At 53.5% G+C, this 15,087-nt stretch overlaps 1 protein-coding gene across 1 annotated transcript in view; it reads right to left on the bottom strand.

Moving 5' to 3' along the window:
- Positions 1 to 1,141: 1,141 nt before the first annotated feature.
- Positions 1,142 to 15,087, bottom strand: part of LOC144729760 (cysteine-rich protein 2-like) — a 35,029-nt gene continuing 21,083 nt past the window's right edge. Inside the window, exons 6-8 of the mRNA XM_078610229.1 lie at positions 11,210 to 11,304; positions 2,366 to 2,423; positions 1,142 to 1,253 (exon numbers count right to left, since the gene is read on the bottom strand). Of these exons, the coding sequence (XP_078466355.1) occupies positions 1,186 to 1,253; positions 2,366 to 2,423; positions 11,210 to 11,304 (221 nt within the window). The 3' untranslated portion in view covers positions 1,142 to 1,185. The remainder of the gene's footprint in view (positions 1,254 to 2,365; positions 2,424 to 11,209; positions 11,305 to 15,087) is intronic.

Here is a 15,087-nt window from a genome sequence, read left to right as displayed (position 1 = left end):
GTGGAGATTCACAGACGTACATGCATAACCGTAGACACACATAGATAAAGATAAAGATCCCCAATATAGCCTCAATAGACTGTTGGGGCAAGTGCTGCTCGTGAGAGCCTGTGAAGACTGGCCGGCACTGCAGGGCACGGGACGCGATGGGGTGGGTGGCCAGCACCACGCCCGGCCGCCTTTGTCTCCCCAGTGGCGATGCTTATCAGACATCGCACCCGGTACTCATTTGAGGCTGAGTCGACCTAGGTGAGATCCAGGACCTGATTCAGTTAATCCTCACCGGTGTTGGCCGTGAGCGGGAATCGAACTCGGGTTCGCGGGGTTCATAGCGCAGCGCGGCTCACCGCTACCCTACCGCTCCCTCTGCACAGACTCACAGCACGCGCTCACACAACCTGGTGAAGAACTGAACCGCTGCCTCCGAATGATTGGAGCGGGTGAGTGGTGTTTCTATGTAGGCCGTGGTGCGAGCCTGGTGCCTGCATTCGAACTGCGTGGGCGGTTGCTGGCTGTCCATCCACGCAGCAGGAGATAAGCGCATGCTGCTGTACAGCTCTCCGATGCTCGGGCCGCGTGTGGTCTGGGCACGATGTCCGACGTTTCGCGCAGAGAGCTTCTACGTGTACTCAACTGAAGAAGCTCCCAGCGTTGGCTGTTGCCACCCTGTCCACCTTAGACCAAACCCGGACATATGTCTCAAGTCAGCGTGAGGTCTGTCATCATCACCACCACCACCACACTACCGGAACAAAAATTGCGACGCAAATGCCAGCACCAGGTCTCGGTAACAGATGATCAGTTCCTACCGTGCGACACGCAGACGCCAATTCCCCAGCAGGTGGTGGTGGTACGAAACGTCGCAGGACATCGTGCCGTACAACACGTGGCGCAACCTCGAGAACGCACATCTGGGCTGGAGGGGTTTGGGGCGTGGGGGGGTCCCTCCAAGGTGAATGTTCCACTGCAGGTGATTGTGATGGAAGTGGCGGGGGCGAGCGGGGGGGGGGGGGGGGAGACGGCGCCGGGGGCGGGGGGGGGTTGGTGGGTGGGGGGGGTTGGTCGGTGGGGGGGGGTGGGGGAGATGGTGGGGGGGATGGTGGGGGGGATGGTGGGGGGGATGGTGGGGGGGGGGGTAAGGGATCGGGGGTGGTGGGGGGGGGTGGTCTGGAGTTGGCTTGGCTCTCAGTTCTCCGCGGCAGTGCCGTTCTCGTTCTCGTAGATGTAGCAGCCCACGACTCCCGTGTTCACTCCTGTGTGGGGTGGGGGGGGGGGGGGGGTTGTACACGCACACAGACAAAGATCCCCCGTGTAGCCTTCAACAGACTGAGCGGGGGGGCAAGTGCTGTCAGCGAGCACCTATTACAATAACCGCTCCCACTCACAGGCAGACACGCACAGCCACCACAGGTGTATGTGCGTGTCTTTGACGTGTGCGACGACGCATCAAAAACACTCTTTATTTTATTTCACCAGGTGAGGCCCCAATGAGCTATGTAGCTCTTTTTCAGAAGCGACATGGCCACAAATGATAGCTCAACGAAGTGGATCATCATCACGTGGCGATGTTTAGCAGCCAAATACTCTGAACTCTTGTCGATTCTACACGTGGATGGAAACACCGGAGGACCCGGAGACAAATCCACGCGACCACTGGGAGACAGACACCGCAAACTCCAAATATACAGCAGCAGCAGGCATCAGGGTCGGGAACGAACCCACGACCTCCTGTATACCTGGCGAGGTAGTTAACATCTCTCAGCCACCGTGATGATGATGACAGAGAGAGACACGCAAACTCCAAATATACAGCAGCAGCAGGCATCAGGGTCGGGAACGAACCCACGACCTCCTGTATACCTGGCGAGGTAGTTAACATCTCTCAGCCACCGTGATGATGATGACAGAGAGAGACACGCAAACTCCAAATATACAGCAGCAGCAGGCATCAGGGTCGGGAACGAACCCACGACCTCCTGTATACCTGGCGAGGTAGTTAACATCTCTCAGCCACCGTGATGATGATGACAGAGAGAGAGACGCAAACTCCAAATATACAGCAGCAGGCATCAGGGTCGTGAACGAACCCACGACCTCCTGTATACCAGGCGAGGTAGTTAACATCTCCCAGCCACCGCGGCGCCCCGTGGAGTACAACTGCTTGTGGGGAGCGGTAGCGTAGTGGTTAGCGACCCGAGTTCGACACTCGCTCACAGCCAACAGCACGGCGATGCAACAATGTCTGAACCGGTTCTGGGCCTCCTCTATTTCGACTCGGCCTCAAACGAGTGCCCCGCTGCGGGCGCGTAACGTTGGCACTTTTGACCGCGCGAGTGGACGGACGGTGCCGTGCGAGGCGACGAACCTTTGGGGCCGAAGAGGAGGCCGTAGCACGGCACGTGGCAGTAAGGCTTCCCGTCGTGCTGCGGGGAACGGGGAGGGTGAGAGGGGAGAAGTGGAGATGTTACGCGTCAGAAAATCAACTCTGTGAGCCTCTCTTTATCGGGGTTCAACGTCTCATACCGTTGATGTCATCGTGGGTGGTAAATGTAACATAAAAATAATCAGTTTCATTTATTTAACCGCGTAAGGCCCCCTGAGCTCTGTATTATACGCGTCGTGCGCCGGTTGTAGCGTGGGACGGGACGCTGTTGGTGAGTGTGGGCCCTGCCCGACACAGCCGCACCGCGGGAACACGGAACGCCAGCACCACCACCAACACCACCACCACCAGCACCACCACCACCAACACCACCACCACCACCAGCACCACCACCAACACCACCACCGCCAACACCACCACCACCACCACCAACACCACCACCACCAGCACCACCACCACCTTGGCTGTAATTGCGCGAGGTGACCTCCACACCTGTGGCGGGGCGGGGTTACGGGGGGCGGGGTTACGGGGGGGGGGGTTATGGTGGGGGGGTAATTAGAACACCCCAGGACAGGTGATGTCACCGACCACACCTGGACGCAGTGGAGGGCAAGGACGATGGTTGTGTTTACAACAACAACAGCTCGCGCTGCCCTTTGTTGCCGCGCGTGACACTCCCATTGACTTGGTCGGCGATTAGGGGGACGATTTAGCGAGCAGATGTTCGCCGCGTGACTCGTGAATGCGGAGGAACGATCTCCAAAGGACGTGCCCGACACGACCGCTACCGGGTGGAGGGGGAGGACGAAACTACAATGCGCGCTAATTTCCCAGGGGGGGGCTTCCACACATAGCCAGGGCCCAGGGGGCTAATCGCTCGCGTTATTTGCCTCGGCGTTATTGTGTCGTCTGGAGCGCACCTGTCCTGGTGCCGGGCGCGTCTCGCGTGTCTGTGTCAACGGTCGGGGCGATTGTCAGGAACGCCGGGCAAACACTTCTCCCGTGACCGCGCTCGGACGATGACGACGGTGGCGATGATGATGGTGGTGGTGGTGGCTTTTGCTGGGTCGCCACGCTTAGTGGTCAGTGATATCCGAGTCGTGTGAAATGTGACCCCCCCTCCTCCTCCCCCATATCTTCTCTGAGCCCCCCCACCACAGCGCCCCCCCGCACCCCAATCCCCCCCCCCTTACTCCTCCGCTCCGCTGTCATCTGCTGCCCACTCCACGCAGCCCTATGACATCCCTATTTCTGATCGTTGTCATTGAAGGACATATGATTAATTATGTATTTATTGGAGGAGGGAGAGTTGGGGGGGGGTCAGACCATGTGTATGATCGAGTCGAAGTTGTGTCGTGAAGACCCTTCGCCACCCGACACAGTCAGACATATAAATTATTATTGAAATCCGCTGCTGGTCGAGGGCCTCTTCTTCCAACACCACGTGGGTGGGGTCAGAGCTCTCATAGTTCACCACGCCGGTCAGTGTGGGTCGGTTGAAGGTGGTGGTGGAAATCAATAATGGACAATTATAGATTTTACTACGCTGCCCTCTACACTGACCACGCTGCCTCGAGCAGCCGTGTCTTGTTGCCACCGTTCCGAGGCTCTAGCCTGCTTCGCTGACGAGAAGGCCAGCAATTTAGACATTACAATACATTCACTCTCAGGATGTAAATTAAACTGACTAAAAGCTAGTTTTTTTTTTATAATTACCAAGTAAGGCCCATTGAGCTGTTTTTCAGAGGCGACCTGGTCACAAATGAAAGCTGGACGAAGTGACTTAGCACTTGAAAAATGTATAACAGCCAAATACTCGAAACGCATGCTAAATGTGGAAGGGAAAAAAACTGAAGGACCCGGAGAAAAATCCACGTGACCACTGACAGAGAGAGAGAGACGCAAACTCCAAATATACAGCAGGCGTCGGGGTCGGGATCAAACCCACGACCTCCTGTATACCAGGCGAGGTAGCTAACATCTCCTAGCACACTGTGGTCAAGAAAAACGAGCTCCTTTAATAATTGAATGAGCCGAGCAATTTCTCCCGCTTCCAATTACATGGGTGGCAGAAGTTCGACCGAACATCAATTCTCTCTGCGTTGGGTCTTGGGCTCCGTGGTGTCCTCTCTCACGAAGCCAAACATCCCCAAACGCCCAACGCAGCAGCAGCAGCAGCAACAACAACAGTCTTGAGACTCAGCGAGGCTTTTAATGGAGTAAGTTGCTAACTGGCACCGGTTACTAATCGCGGAAACCCCGTTGCGTGTTCGAACCCTGCAGAAATGTCACTGCGCGTCAATTGCCCACTTGGTCGATTGTGACGCGGTTCTAAATAATGAACGCACGCACGCACGCGCCTGCCGCAGGATTTGTTCCACGGGATGTTTTTGTCATTGTTATTGTTGTTGTTGTTGGCCTAGACAAAGCGGCACGTTCTCACGCAACGCTGCCGCACCCTACACCTGCACCCACCGACCAGCTGGTGCCCACCCGCAACGGGGTTCCCTGCCTATGCCCGACGGCCGTGTGGATCTGCCGCGCGATCGCCACGACTTCATTTCACCCCAAGGGCCACGCGGCCACATTGAGGAATACCGTAGCGGCGCAGACGGCGATTGTCCGTCACCGCGCGTCTTGGCCGCACTGATCGGGTACGAGGGGGCCTTGCATGGCGAGCACTGCGACTACTCGCCTTTGGCACGCTCAGCCACTGCGTTGGGCAGACATTGTATCCGACGGGTCAGATTTGTCCCGCGCTCATAGAATCGCTTTGCAGGCTAAATATCGCTTCTGAGTCCTCGTTGGTAATAGCGCCACCGGGTGGATGGCTTGGTGGGGGGGGGGGCGTGAAACTTGAGACATTCATCAAGGCCAGGGATGAATTTGTGCGGGATAGATGCTTCTGCTCAGGACGCACGCGTCAAGCCGTATGCGTCAGAATGTGTGGTGGACTGTACGCAAATGTTACCTCTTCGCTGATGGAGACGAATGAGGTAGTGCGAGATGGAACACGTGACACGGAACAAACGAGGCAGACAATACAAACGAGACAATACAAACGAGATAGACAATACAAACGAGACAATACAAACGAGACAATACAAACGAGACAATACAAACGAGACAATACAAACGAGACAATACAAACGAGACAATACAAACGAGACAATACAAACGAGGCAGACAATACAAACGAGACAATATAAAGGAGATAGTTTGTCTAATCACGCGAGGTGGGTGCATCGTTGTATTTCTCAAAGCCGCACCGACCAGGCTGGTGAAGTATGGTGAAACAACCCCCACTGCTGACAAAGCGTGGACAGCCTTCATCCAGCAGTGGATTGTCAAAGGGGCGGTAAATTATTACTCATTGATGATGATGATGATGATAGTGTAATGAGGCCGGGTGGCTCAAATGTAGAGGAAGCAGCTCGCAAGAGGAAGCTTGCGAGTTCAAATCCTGGTTGGGGGTTGTTGACTCAGCCCATCATCCGTTCAGGGTAGATAGAATTAGTATAAATTTATTGTGGGAAATTCAACGGTGTATGCCTTATGAACAGCAGACTCGCCTCCGCCATAGCAATGTGGAATTTACACATCTGGCTCAGGGATGTAAACAGGAAATGAGCACGGGGTCGATGCTCATTCGAACATGAAATTGCTTTGAATTTGAGAGAGAAAAAAAAAATCTAATAAATAATAATATCATGAACGTCAACGCCACACAAACGAGGATGGCTCCACGCTCTTTAGCAGGAGGGGACGCGACTCAGAGGCGCGAGGAGGTAGCCACAGACGAGCGGGGAGGCAGCAGCCACGCGGTGGCGAGGAGCCGTCGCTACCAACGATTCTCCAAGCTCTGCGAGCCTCTACATATTAAGGTGTGATCAGCCAATTGACGAGCGTTTATCGTCGGGAGGAAATCGGAACACCCGGAGGAGAAAACCCACGTGTGCGCGAGGGGGAAACACTCTATCAGGTACAGACGGAACGTATGTATGTTGAATTTCTTTCGCACCGTACGCAAACAACCGTGATAATCGGAGGTGCGGGCGAAGGGCAACAAACGAGACACGGGTGGAGTCCACCTTGTTTTGCTGTACCGCCTTCTCCTGGCGAGCCAGGGTAAGGCACCTCCCTCGACTTGCACGGTAGAGGAATTTCCCCAACGTGTGCGTGCGATCCACCGATCCTCGCTTGACAATCAAACTCATTGGCAATCGAGGGGCGAGATGCTAACTGCCTCGCCTCGTACACAGGAGGTCGTGGGTTCGATCCCGATCCCGATCCCGACCCTGACGCCTGCTGTATATTTCGGATTTGCGTGTCTCTCTCCCCGTGGTCGTGTGGATTTTTCTCCGGGTCCTCCGATTTCCCCCCCCTCCCCGCTCCACATTTTGGTGATTTCGAAAAGTGTATTGGTTTAGCCGTGTTTGTTTGTTGTAGTACAGAGTTAGACTGATGGCATTAATCTAAGTTGTCTTGTGTTTGTTGTTGTTGTTGTTTGACTTGCATCCCACTGGAATTTTTGCACACAGCGTTGGTGTACGGTGTTTTTTTCTGCAATATTTTGCTGTCTTTTCTTGGATTTTCTGTTTGCACTCAGTCACATATTCACTTTAAGATGTTTTTTGTTCATGTTTTTGTTTTTTGTTTGTTGCGGTTGCACCCGATTCAAGAGCCGAATGGCTCACAGGGCTATACCTAATAAATGAACTTGAACTTGATTTAAAAACATGCGTTTGGAGTATTTGGCTGCAATACATTGCCACGCGATAAGCCACTTCGTTGAGCTATCACTTGTGGCCAGGTCGCTTTTGAAAGAGGCCCAGTGGGCCTTACCTGGTCCAATAAAAACACTAATTATCTTCGTTGAGTCCAATCTTCTCCGAGTCCCTGAGAGCGCGCGCGACCGCTAGGTGACGCCCCATCCTTGCGCAGCGATCTCCGTGGGTTGAGCAACGTGCCACTCACGAATGCAATCAATGAATGCCGTGACGAATGCAGTCGCGTCACGGCTCATGGTGAACACTCCACATTTCGTACAAAGGCAAAGATCCCCCGTATAGCCGTAACACTGTAGAGGCAAGTGCCGATAGCGAGCACCTATGAAGGCCGGCACGGTACACGAGGGGGTGGGTGGCTAACCCCACGCCTGGCCGCCTTTGTCTCCCCAGTGGCGATGTTTACACATCGCACCAGGTACTCATTTGAGGCTGAGTCGACCTAGGGGAGGCCCAGAACCGGTTCAGATAATCGTCACTGATGTTGGCCGTGAAGCGGGAATCGAACCCGGGTCGCCAGGTTTGTAGCGCTAACCGCTACATTACCGCTCCCCACATCCCGTACACAGGCACAAACACATGCATGCTGCAATATTGACCCTATTTCGCCACGTGTTGGTGAGCGAGGGATGGGGGCCATAAACGTGAGGGCATAGAAGTACGGTACAACAATGGATTTTTGCTGCAAGCAACGTTGCCCTGCATTCACCTATGGCAACCTGTTTGTGCGTGGTGGTGGTGGTCACCCATCCAAACAGCGTGCTTAGCTGAGCCGCATTCACATGACAGGAACACGTCTCGCCATAGGATATCCATTGCAAAATAAAATTGATAACACTGCACACGTGATCGCTGACGATCCCGGTGGGCTGACCACGGCTCGCATCAGTGGCAGCTGATGATATCCGAACCGTGCCGCGTTGACCAGCCTGGTGAAGTATGGTCAGGCAACCCCCGTGACCGACAACCACGCAGCGATCTCGGCGTGTGCACGATCCGGACAGATCGACAACCGCATTGCGGAACATTGCGAGAGGCGGCTCCGGCTCCTGGGAGGCGCTCATGCAGCAGTGGATAGATAATAGCTCCTGCAGGCGGACGAGTTACAATCTAAACTTGAGTTTAAATTTCGATTTAAAGCTTTCGTGACTGCAGGGATTCATCTCCTTAGTTCTTTCGGTAAAGTCACGTAGAATGGAAATAATACAATTATAAAAATAAAACATAATAAAATCATTCTCACGACGTTTCGGCCACAACGCAAGCAGCCGTCCTCGGGTGAAGAACAGGTCTGTCGAGGAGACAGAGTCTGAATGAATACTTTTATTATTTTCATTCTACGAGAAAGAACCAAGAAGATAAACTTGAGTTTGTTTGTTTGTAAGTGGCGTGCCGACTGTTCTCCGTTGCCCACAGAGGCGGTATCCTTTGACCAAGAGAGGTCCGCATTGAATCATGAATGAGTGTCCGTCTGGCTGCAGTTATTCAACCTCACACAGGGTGGCCCAGAAGTCAGGACACATAGGGTGAAAAGTGAGTGAACGAGTCACTTCATCACCCTCCTTTCCATGCTCAGCCCCGCCCCTCCCCTCCGCTCCCCCTCCTCCTCAATATCTCTGCACGCTGAGACACATCCGACGTTACGGGCACATTCCCAACGCGAGCTTCTGCCGCTGCTGTTGACGAAGCTCAATTCCAACTCGTACGATCGCGGAAGGGTCAACGCCCGCGGCGATTTCCAACGTCACGTGCAGTCTACCCCCGGCGCAGGATGCAGCTCCTCGTCATCCTCGTCGTCGTCGTCGTCCGCTGAGCCTCCCACGGAAGACGAGACACCGTGGCACTCTGCAGCCGTCGCTGAGCTCGCGATCACGGCCGTCGCTCAACGACCGCTGCGTCCGCCTGGAGGCTCGCGCCGCGGCGTTTGTGGCCGGTGGGAATGCAAGCGCCTTCGCTGACGACGAGCAACTCGCAGCCGGCGTGAGGAGCGTCGTCATGGTGAGAATATAAATAGCAGGCGAGACGAGCGAGACAATGGATCCCCTTCATATAACCGTCTCTCCGAATGAATATAAAAAATCAATCTTACACAACCCATCGTCGGCCCAACTGCCTGCCTTCGTGCCACGGTGGCTAGGAGATGTTGACTACCTCGCCTGGTATATAGGAGGCCGTGGGTTCGATCCCGACCCTGACGCCTGCATATTTGGAATTTGCGTTTTTCTCTCTCTCATCATCATCACGGTGGCTAGGAGATGTTGACTACCTCGCCTGGTATACAGGAGGTCGTGGGTTCGATCCCGACCCTGAAGCCTGCATATTTGGAATTTGCGTTTTTCTCTCTCTCATCATCATCACGGTGGCTAGGAGATGTTGACTACCTCGCCTGGTGTACAGGAGGTCGTGGGTTCGATCCCGACCCTGAAGCCTGCTGCTGTATATTTGGAATTTGCATGTTCTATCCCATGTGTCCCTCCACATTCAGAATCAACGCGCGTTTCGAGTATCTGGCTGCCGCTAAAACTTTCCATGCGAAAAGCCACTTATTTGAGCTATCGTTAGTGGCCAGGTCGCTTCTGAAAAAGTGCTCTACGCTGAATAAAAATAGCTAAATCGTTCTTCTGAGAGCACATTATTTCAGCCGCGTCGATTCAGCGCAAGCAACGCTCCGGCACGGTTTCGACATTCAGTGTCTCATCGGTAGAGTCTGGCTCGTTTGAACCAACAATGCTGGTGAACTGCCAGATGTTCATAGGCAAGGTGTGTGTTCCCTGTCATGAACAGAGACGGTTCATCCGCTTTTTGGTAACGCTGAGAAGCCTCGGTGTGCAACGATGGCACGTTGATGTCGATTTGCTCTGCGAACGTCGCATGCAACGGGTTCGCGTGACCCCCACAACCACTCGAGGCGCGTCGCAATGCATCGATTCTTGAACCGATTGGCGGCGATAGCCAGAAACATGTTGAATCGCGCCGCATGCCTCTTTGTCGATGTGACCTCGGGGTATTTTCACCCAATCCAATTCCAAGCGAATCCAGTCGGAACTCTCGCTCAGCGGTGCCGTCGACCCTGTGTTTGAGAACGGCCCGTGGAAGGAGATGTCATGGAACTACTGCAGAGATCTCCTCGAGTGACATGCTTTGTGCAAACACTTCCTTCACGGAGAAATCTTCACCTCGACGCCGCACCTCCGATTCGCACGGTTGGCTCCGTACGGAGCGAAACAAGTTCAACATAGATACACATTGATGTTTGTGTAATTCTTGGAATCAGGGTTTAAGTAAATGAAGTGAAAAACATTCAATATGCGGGGTGTGTGTGCAGACATTGATGACTGACCAGAGACAACCGACTCACTGCTTAATCGTCACTCAGTTTCTTTGAGTCTATGCGTCTATGTGTGAGTCTATGGGTCTCTGTGTGAGTCTATGGGTCTCTGTGTGAGTCTATGAGCCTCTATGCGATTCTATGAGTCTTTATGTGATGATATGCGTCTATGTGGGAGTCTATGAGTCTTTATGTGTGAGTCTATGAGCCTCTATGCGATTCTATGAGTCTTTATGTGATTATATGGGTCTCCGTGTGAGTCTATGGGACTGTGTCGGTCTATGGGTCTTCATATAAGTCTATGGGTTTCTGTGTAAGTCAAATGGGTCTCTGTGTGCGTCTATGAGTATATATGTGATTATATGGGTCTTTGCGTGAGTCTATGGGTCTCTGTGCGAGTCTATGGGTCTCCCTGAGTTGAGGAGATCTGTGCGATTGCATGGGACTTAGCAGTGACCAGGCTGAGGTCACTGTAGTTGGCCGGTTATCTCCCGGATCCGAACCCAAGATCTCAGTGGAGCCACCACCCGGCCACCTCGTAAATCGATGAGAGACGAGGTGGCAGTGGTTTTATTTTACATGATGGGGGTCCGGCGATCCGACGCAATCTAGCAGGGGGAAGGGAGGTAGCCGATCCGTGTCACCAACAGACACGGGGCCCGTGATGACCTTTTTGACCTTTGACCGATAATGTCTGGCCAGGGCACTGACCTCGGCGTGACCTCCCGAAGCGAGGGTTTTGCTGCATCGCTCGCAGCGCAGGCACGGGCGGTGCCAGTCGTGACCCAGAGACGTGACCTTCTCCGCTGTGGAGGGAGGGGGGGGGGGCAGAGGAGGGGGAGGGGGGGGGCATGGTGGTGGATGGATGATGATGATGGAGGTGGCGTTAGGAGTTGGGAGTGGATGGTGGTGCAAGTGGCGATAGTTGTGGTTGTTGGTGGTATTAAAAGGTGATTGTGGTTGTGGTGAATGGATGATGATGATGATGGGGGTGGTGTTCGGAGTAGAGTTGGTGGTGTTAAAAGTGGTTATGGTGAAAAGAAAATTACGATGATGTAAGTGGTGTTTCGGTGAAATTTGTGGTGGTTGTAGTGGTGGTGGAGAATGGTGATGACGATATCAGGTGGTGGTGGTGGTGATGATGATGATGATTGGAGGTGGTGATGTGGGTGGTGGTGGTAGTGATGAGCATGATTGGTGGTAGTTCGTGGTGATGTCGATGTCAGTCAGTGGTGGCGATAGTGGTGGTTGGTGGTGGTCAAGGTAATGTTGGTGGTTGTGATGGTGAGGGGGTGGGGGCACGGGGTAGAGGAGAACCACGTCAGTCCATTTGCTAACAGTTGATGACACACGCGGTGACAAAAACAAAGATCCACCATATAGCTTTACCAGACTAGTGGGGCAAGTGCTGTTCGCTAGCACCTATGAAGGCCAGCATGGCACACGTTCGGGTGGGTGGCCAGCACCATGCCCGATGTTTACACACCAAGTACTCATTTGAGGCTGAGTCGACCTAGGGGAGGGGGCCCTAGTGTTGGCCATGAGCGGGAATCGAACTCGGATCGCCGGGTCCGTAGTGCAGCATCGCGCTAACCGCTACGAGTGGTGACGCGTCGCCACGATGGGAGACCAGGAACGGGGAGTTCACGAACAAATTCACAATCTGCGTTCCTGGGGATTTCCAGTCATGGGGAGGAAGTGGGTGAAAGCGGTCGGGGAATAGGATGGTGGGAGGAGGATGAAGGGGAAAAGGGTGCCCGTGCGGGGTCACCAAGGGGCTCCCATGTGGAGTAGCCGAGGGGGCCCATGTGTAGGATATTTGGGAGTCACAGCGCAGCATCAACTACAACGAGGCCCAGGGGCAAACCCAGGGGCAACCCAGAGGCGACCCAGGGGCAACCCAGGGCAGAGAAACAACAAGACCGCTGCTCCCATCTCCTGCTCCCATCTCCGCCGTGGCCGTCCTTCCTCTCGGGAGCCGTTCCCACCCTTCGGCTGCCATTCCGTCACCATTCTCGACCGTGGGTCTTCGCGGCTCCCCTTGCCCGCCTGTGGCCGTGACGCGCCAAAACCCCTCTTTGCATGTCTTAACCCGTCAACACGACGCCTCCAAACTTGTGAATGTTCTCCGCTCGTTCTCTGTTTGTTCGCCGGTTGCGTGCCGTGACAGATTCCACACAGAGGCGGCACATTTTTGTATTTTTCCCACGGCCATAAGCGCAAAGACGCCAGGATCGCGGACCGCCAACTGAAGGGGCGTAGTGTCCATAGGGTGACACTCAGAGAATGGCTCGTTGAGGTCGTTGCGGTGATGATGTGTGCTCAGCTTTACCGCGGACGATCCAAGTGAGCGCGTGGCCCTCTGCGCGGGTCTCCGAATCTTCATCATGAAGTCACCGGTGACTGGGCCCAGCCCATCAACTCGCTAAACTTGAGGAACTCAGTTTGAGCACAGCTCATGTGCGCCTATGTGAGTTTCATGGGTTCCAATACAAGTCAGTGGGTCCATGTGTGAGCCTATGGGTCTCTTTGCAAGTCTATGAGTTTCACTACGAGTCTATGGGTCTCTATGCGAGTCTATGAGTTTCACTACGAATCTATGGGTCTCTATGCGAGTCCGTGAGTTTCACTACGAGTCTATGGGTCTCTTTGCGAGTCTATGGGTTTCATTTCGAGTCTATGGGTCTCTATGCGAGTCTATGAGTTTCACTACGAATCTATGGGTCTCTATGCGAGTCCGTGAGTTTCACTACGAATCTATGGGTCTCTATGCGAGTCTGTGAGTTTCACTACGAATCTATGGGTCTCTTAGCGAGTCTATGAGTTTCACTACGAATCTATGGGTCTCTATGCCAGTCTATGAGTTTCACTACGAATCTATGGGTCTCTATGCGAGTCTATGAGTTTCACTACGAATCTATGGGTCTCTATGCGAGTCTATGAGTTTTACTACGAATCTATGGGTCTCTATGTGAGTCTATGGGTTTCACTACGAGTCTATGGGTCTCTATATGAGTCTATGGGTTTAAATACGAGTATATGGGTCTCTACGTGATCACGTAAAAATCGTGAATATTGCGCAACAATGAATAATAATTTTCCCGTCGGCTCGGGTAGAATAATGTTTAGAGAGTGCAGGCGATGCAACTGCCCCTGGGCCAATGCCAACCACACCGCACCACCGCTGGTGGGAGCAGTCTGTAGTTGTTGTTGCTGCTGTTTTTACTTTGTTGCTGTTGTTGCTGCTCTTATTGTTTTGGTTTTGTGTGTGCTGCTGTGATATTGTTGCTGTTGTTGCATTGCTGTTTTTTGTATTGTTGTTGCTTTTGTTGCTGTTGTTGCTGCTGTTGCTGCTGTTGTTGTTGTGTTGCTGTTGTTGTTGTTGTTGTTTTTCTGTTTCTGCTGCTGTTGTTGTCCTTGCTGTAGCTGCTGCTGTGTTGTTGCTGTTGCTGCTGCTTTGTTTGCCGCTGTGTTACTGTTGTTGTTGCTGCGTTGTTGTTGTTGCTGCTGCTGCTGCTGTTGTTGCTCTTGCTGCTATTGTTTGTTGCTGCGTCACGCCCTAAGCGCAATCGACGTCTCTCTCCGCATTGCGCAGTCACATCCAATGCGCCCGCGCGCTCCGCCGTGTAATGGGACCTCTCTGCCCAATTGAATGGTCTCTGGACCGCACAGACGCCACGCGGTAAGGGAGGGGGGCCACCGCGGGAGATGCTGGGGGTGCTGGGGCATTGGGGGGGAGTGAATTGCGAGATGAGTTATTGAACTGCGCTGACGCTTGTGGTCGAGCGCTTTATTTATTTCTCTCCTGACGACGACGGTCCAATCTCCCGCAATGCGTCCAATCTCATTAGGCCTCGCGAGAAAAGAAGGCTCTGGCTTGGATTGTGCTTCGTTGGGCGACCAATCAAAATCAGAAGATTTATATATTTATATACTGGAGGAATCAGATGAGCTATGAAGCCCTCCTTTTTCTTTACACATGTCCAGTGGTTTCACAGGTGTCCAATTAATTGGGTGGCATCAGCTGCTGCTGCTGCTGCTGCTGTGGTGGGCCGCAGAGCAGTAGCCGTAGCTAATAAAAATGCACAGGGTCGTTGTATTGTACTTCTATGTTCACCGCCTTCAGCGCCCTACCGCAATGACCAACGCGCGGTCAAATAACCCCCACGGGCCGCTCGACGTGGGGAGGAGGCCCTCACCCAGCAGTGGATACGTGCAACACAGGGAGTGGGTGGAGTTGGTGGCGCTGATTCGGCAACAATCACCAGGGTGGGGCGCTCGGTGATTTTCATTGACCCAGCTGAGATTTCAAGACCTGGGTCACCAAATAAATAAATAGAAACTCATTTTTCTTTTACCAGATAAGGCGCCACTGAGCTACATTGCTGTTTTCAGAAGTGACCTGGCGATCACAAATGACAGCTCAGCAAAGTGGCTTATCACGCGGAAATTTACAGCAGCACCAACAGCCAAAATACTCTGAACGCGGCGTGATGTTCATTCTCAATGTGGAGGGGGGGGGGGGGAAACCCCGAGGACCCGGAGAAAAATCCACGCGATCACGGGGAGAGAGAGCGGGACACGCAAAC

Source organism: Lampetra planeri, chromosome 33, assembly GCF_965212315.1.
Source record: "Lampetra planeri chromosome 33, kcLamPlan1.2.h2, whole genome shotgun sequence".
Classification (NCBI taxonomy): domain Eukaryota; kingdom Metazoa; phylum Chordata; class Hyperoartia; order Petromyzontiformes; family Petromyzontidae; genus Lampetra; species Lampetra planeri.
The sequence above is the reverse complement of the archived record's forward strand: the minus strand, read 5'-3'. Positions and strand labels throughout refer to the sequence as shown.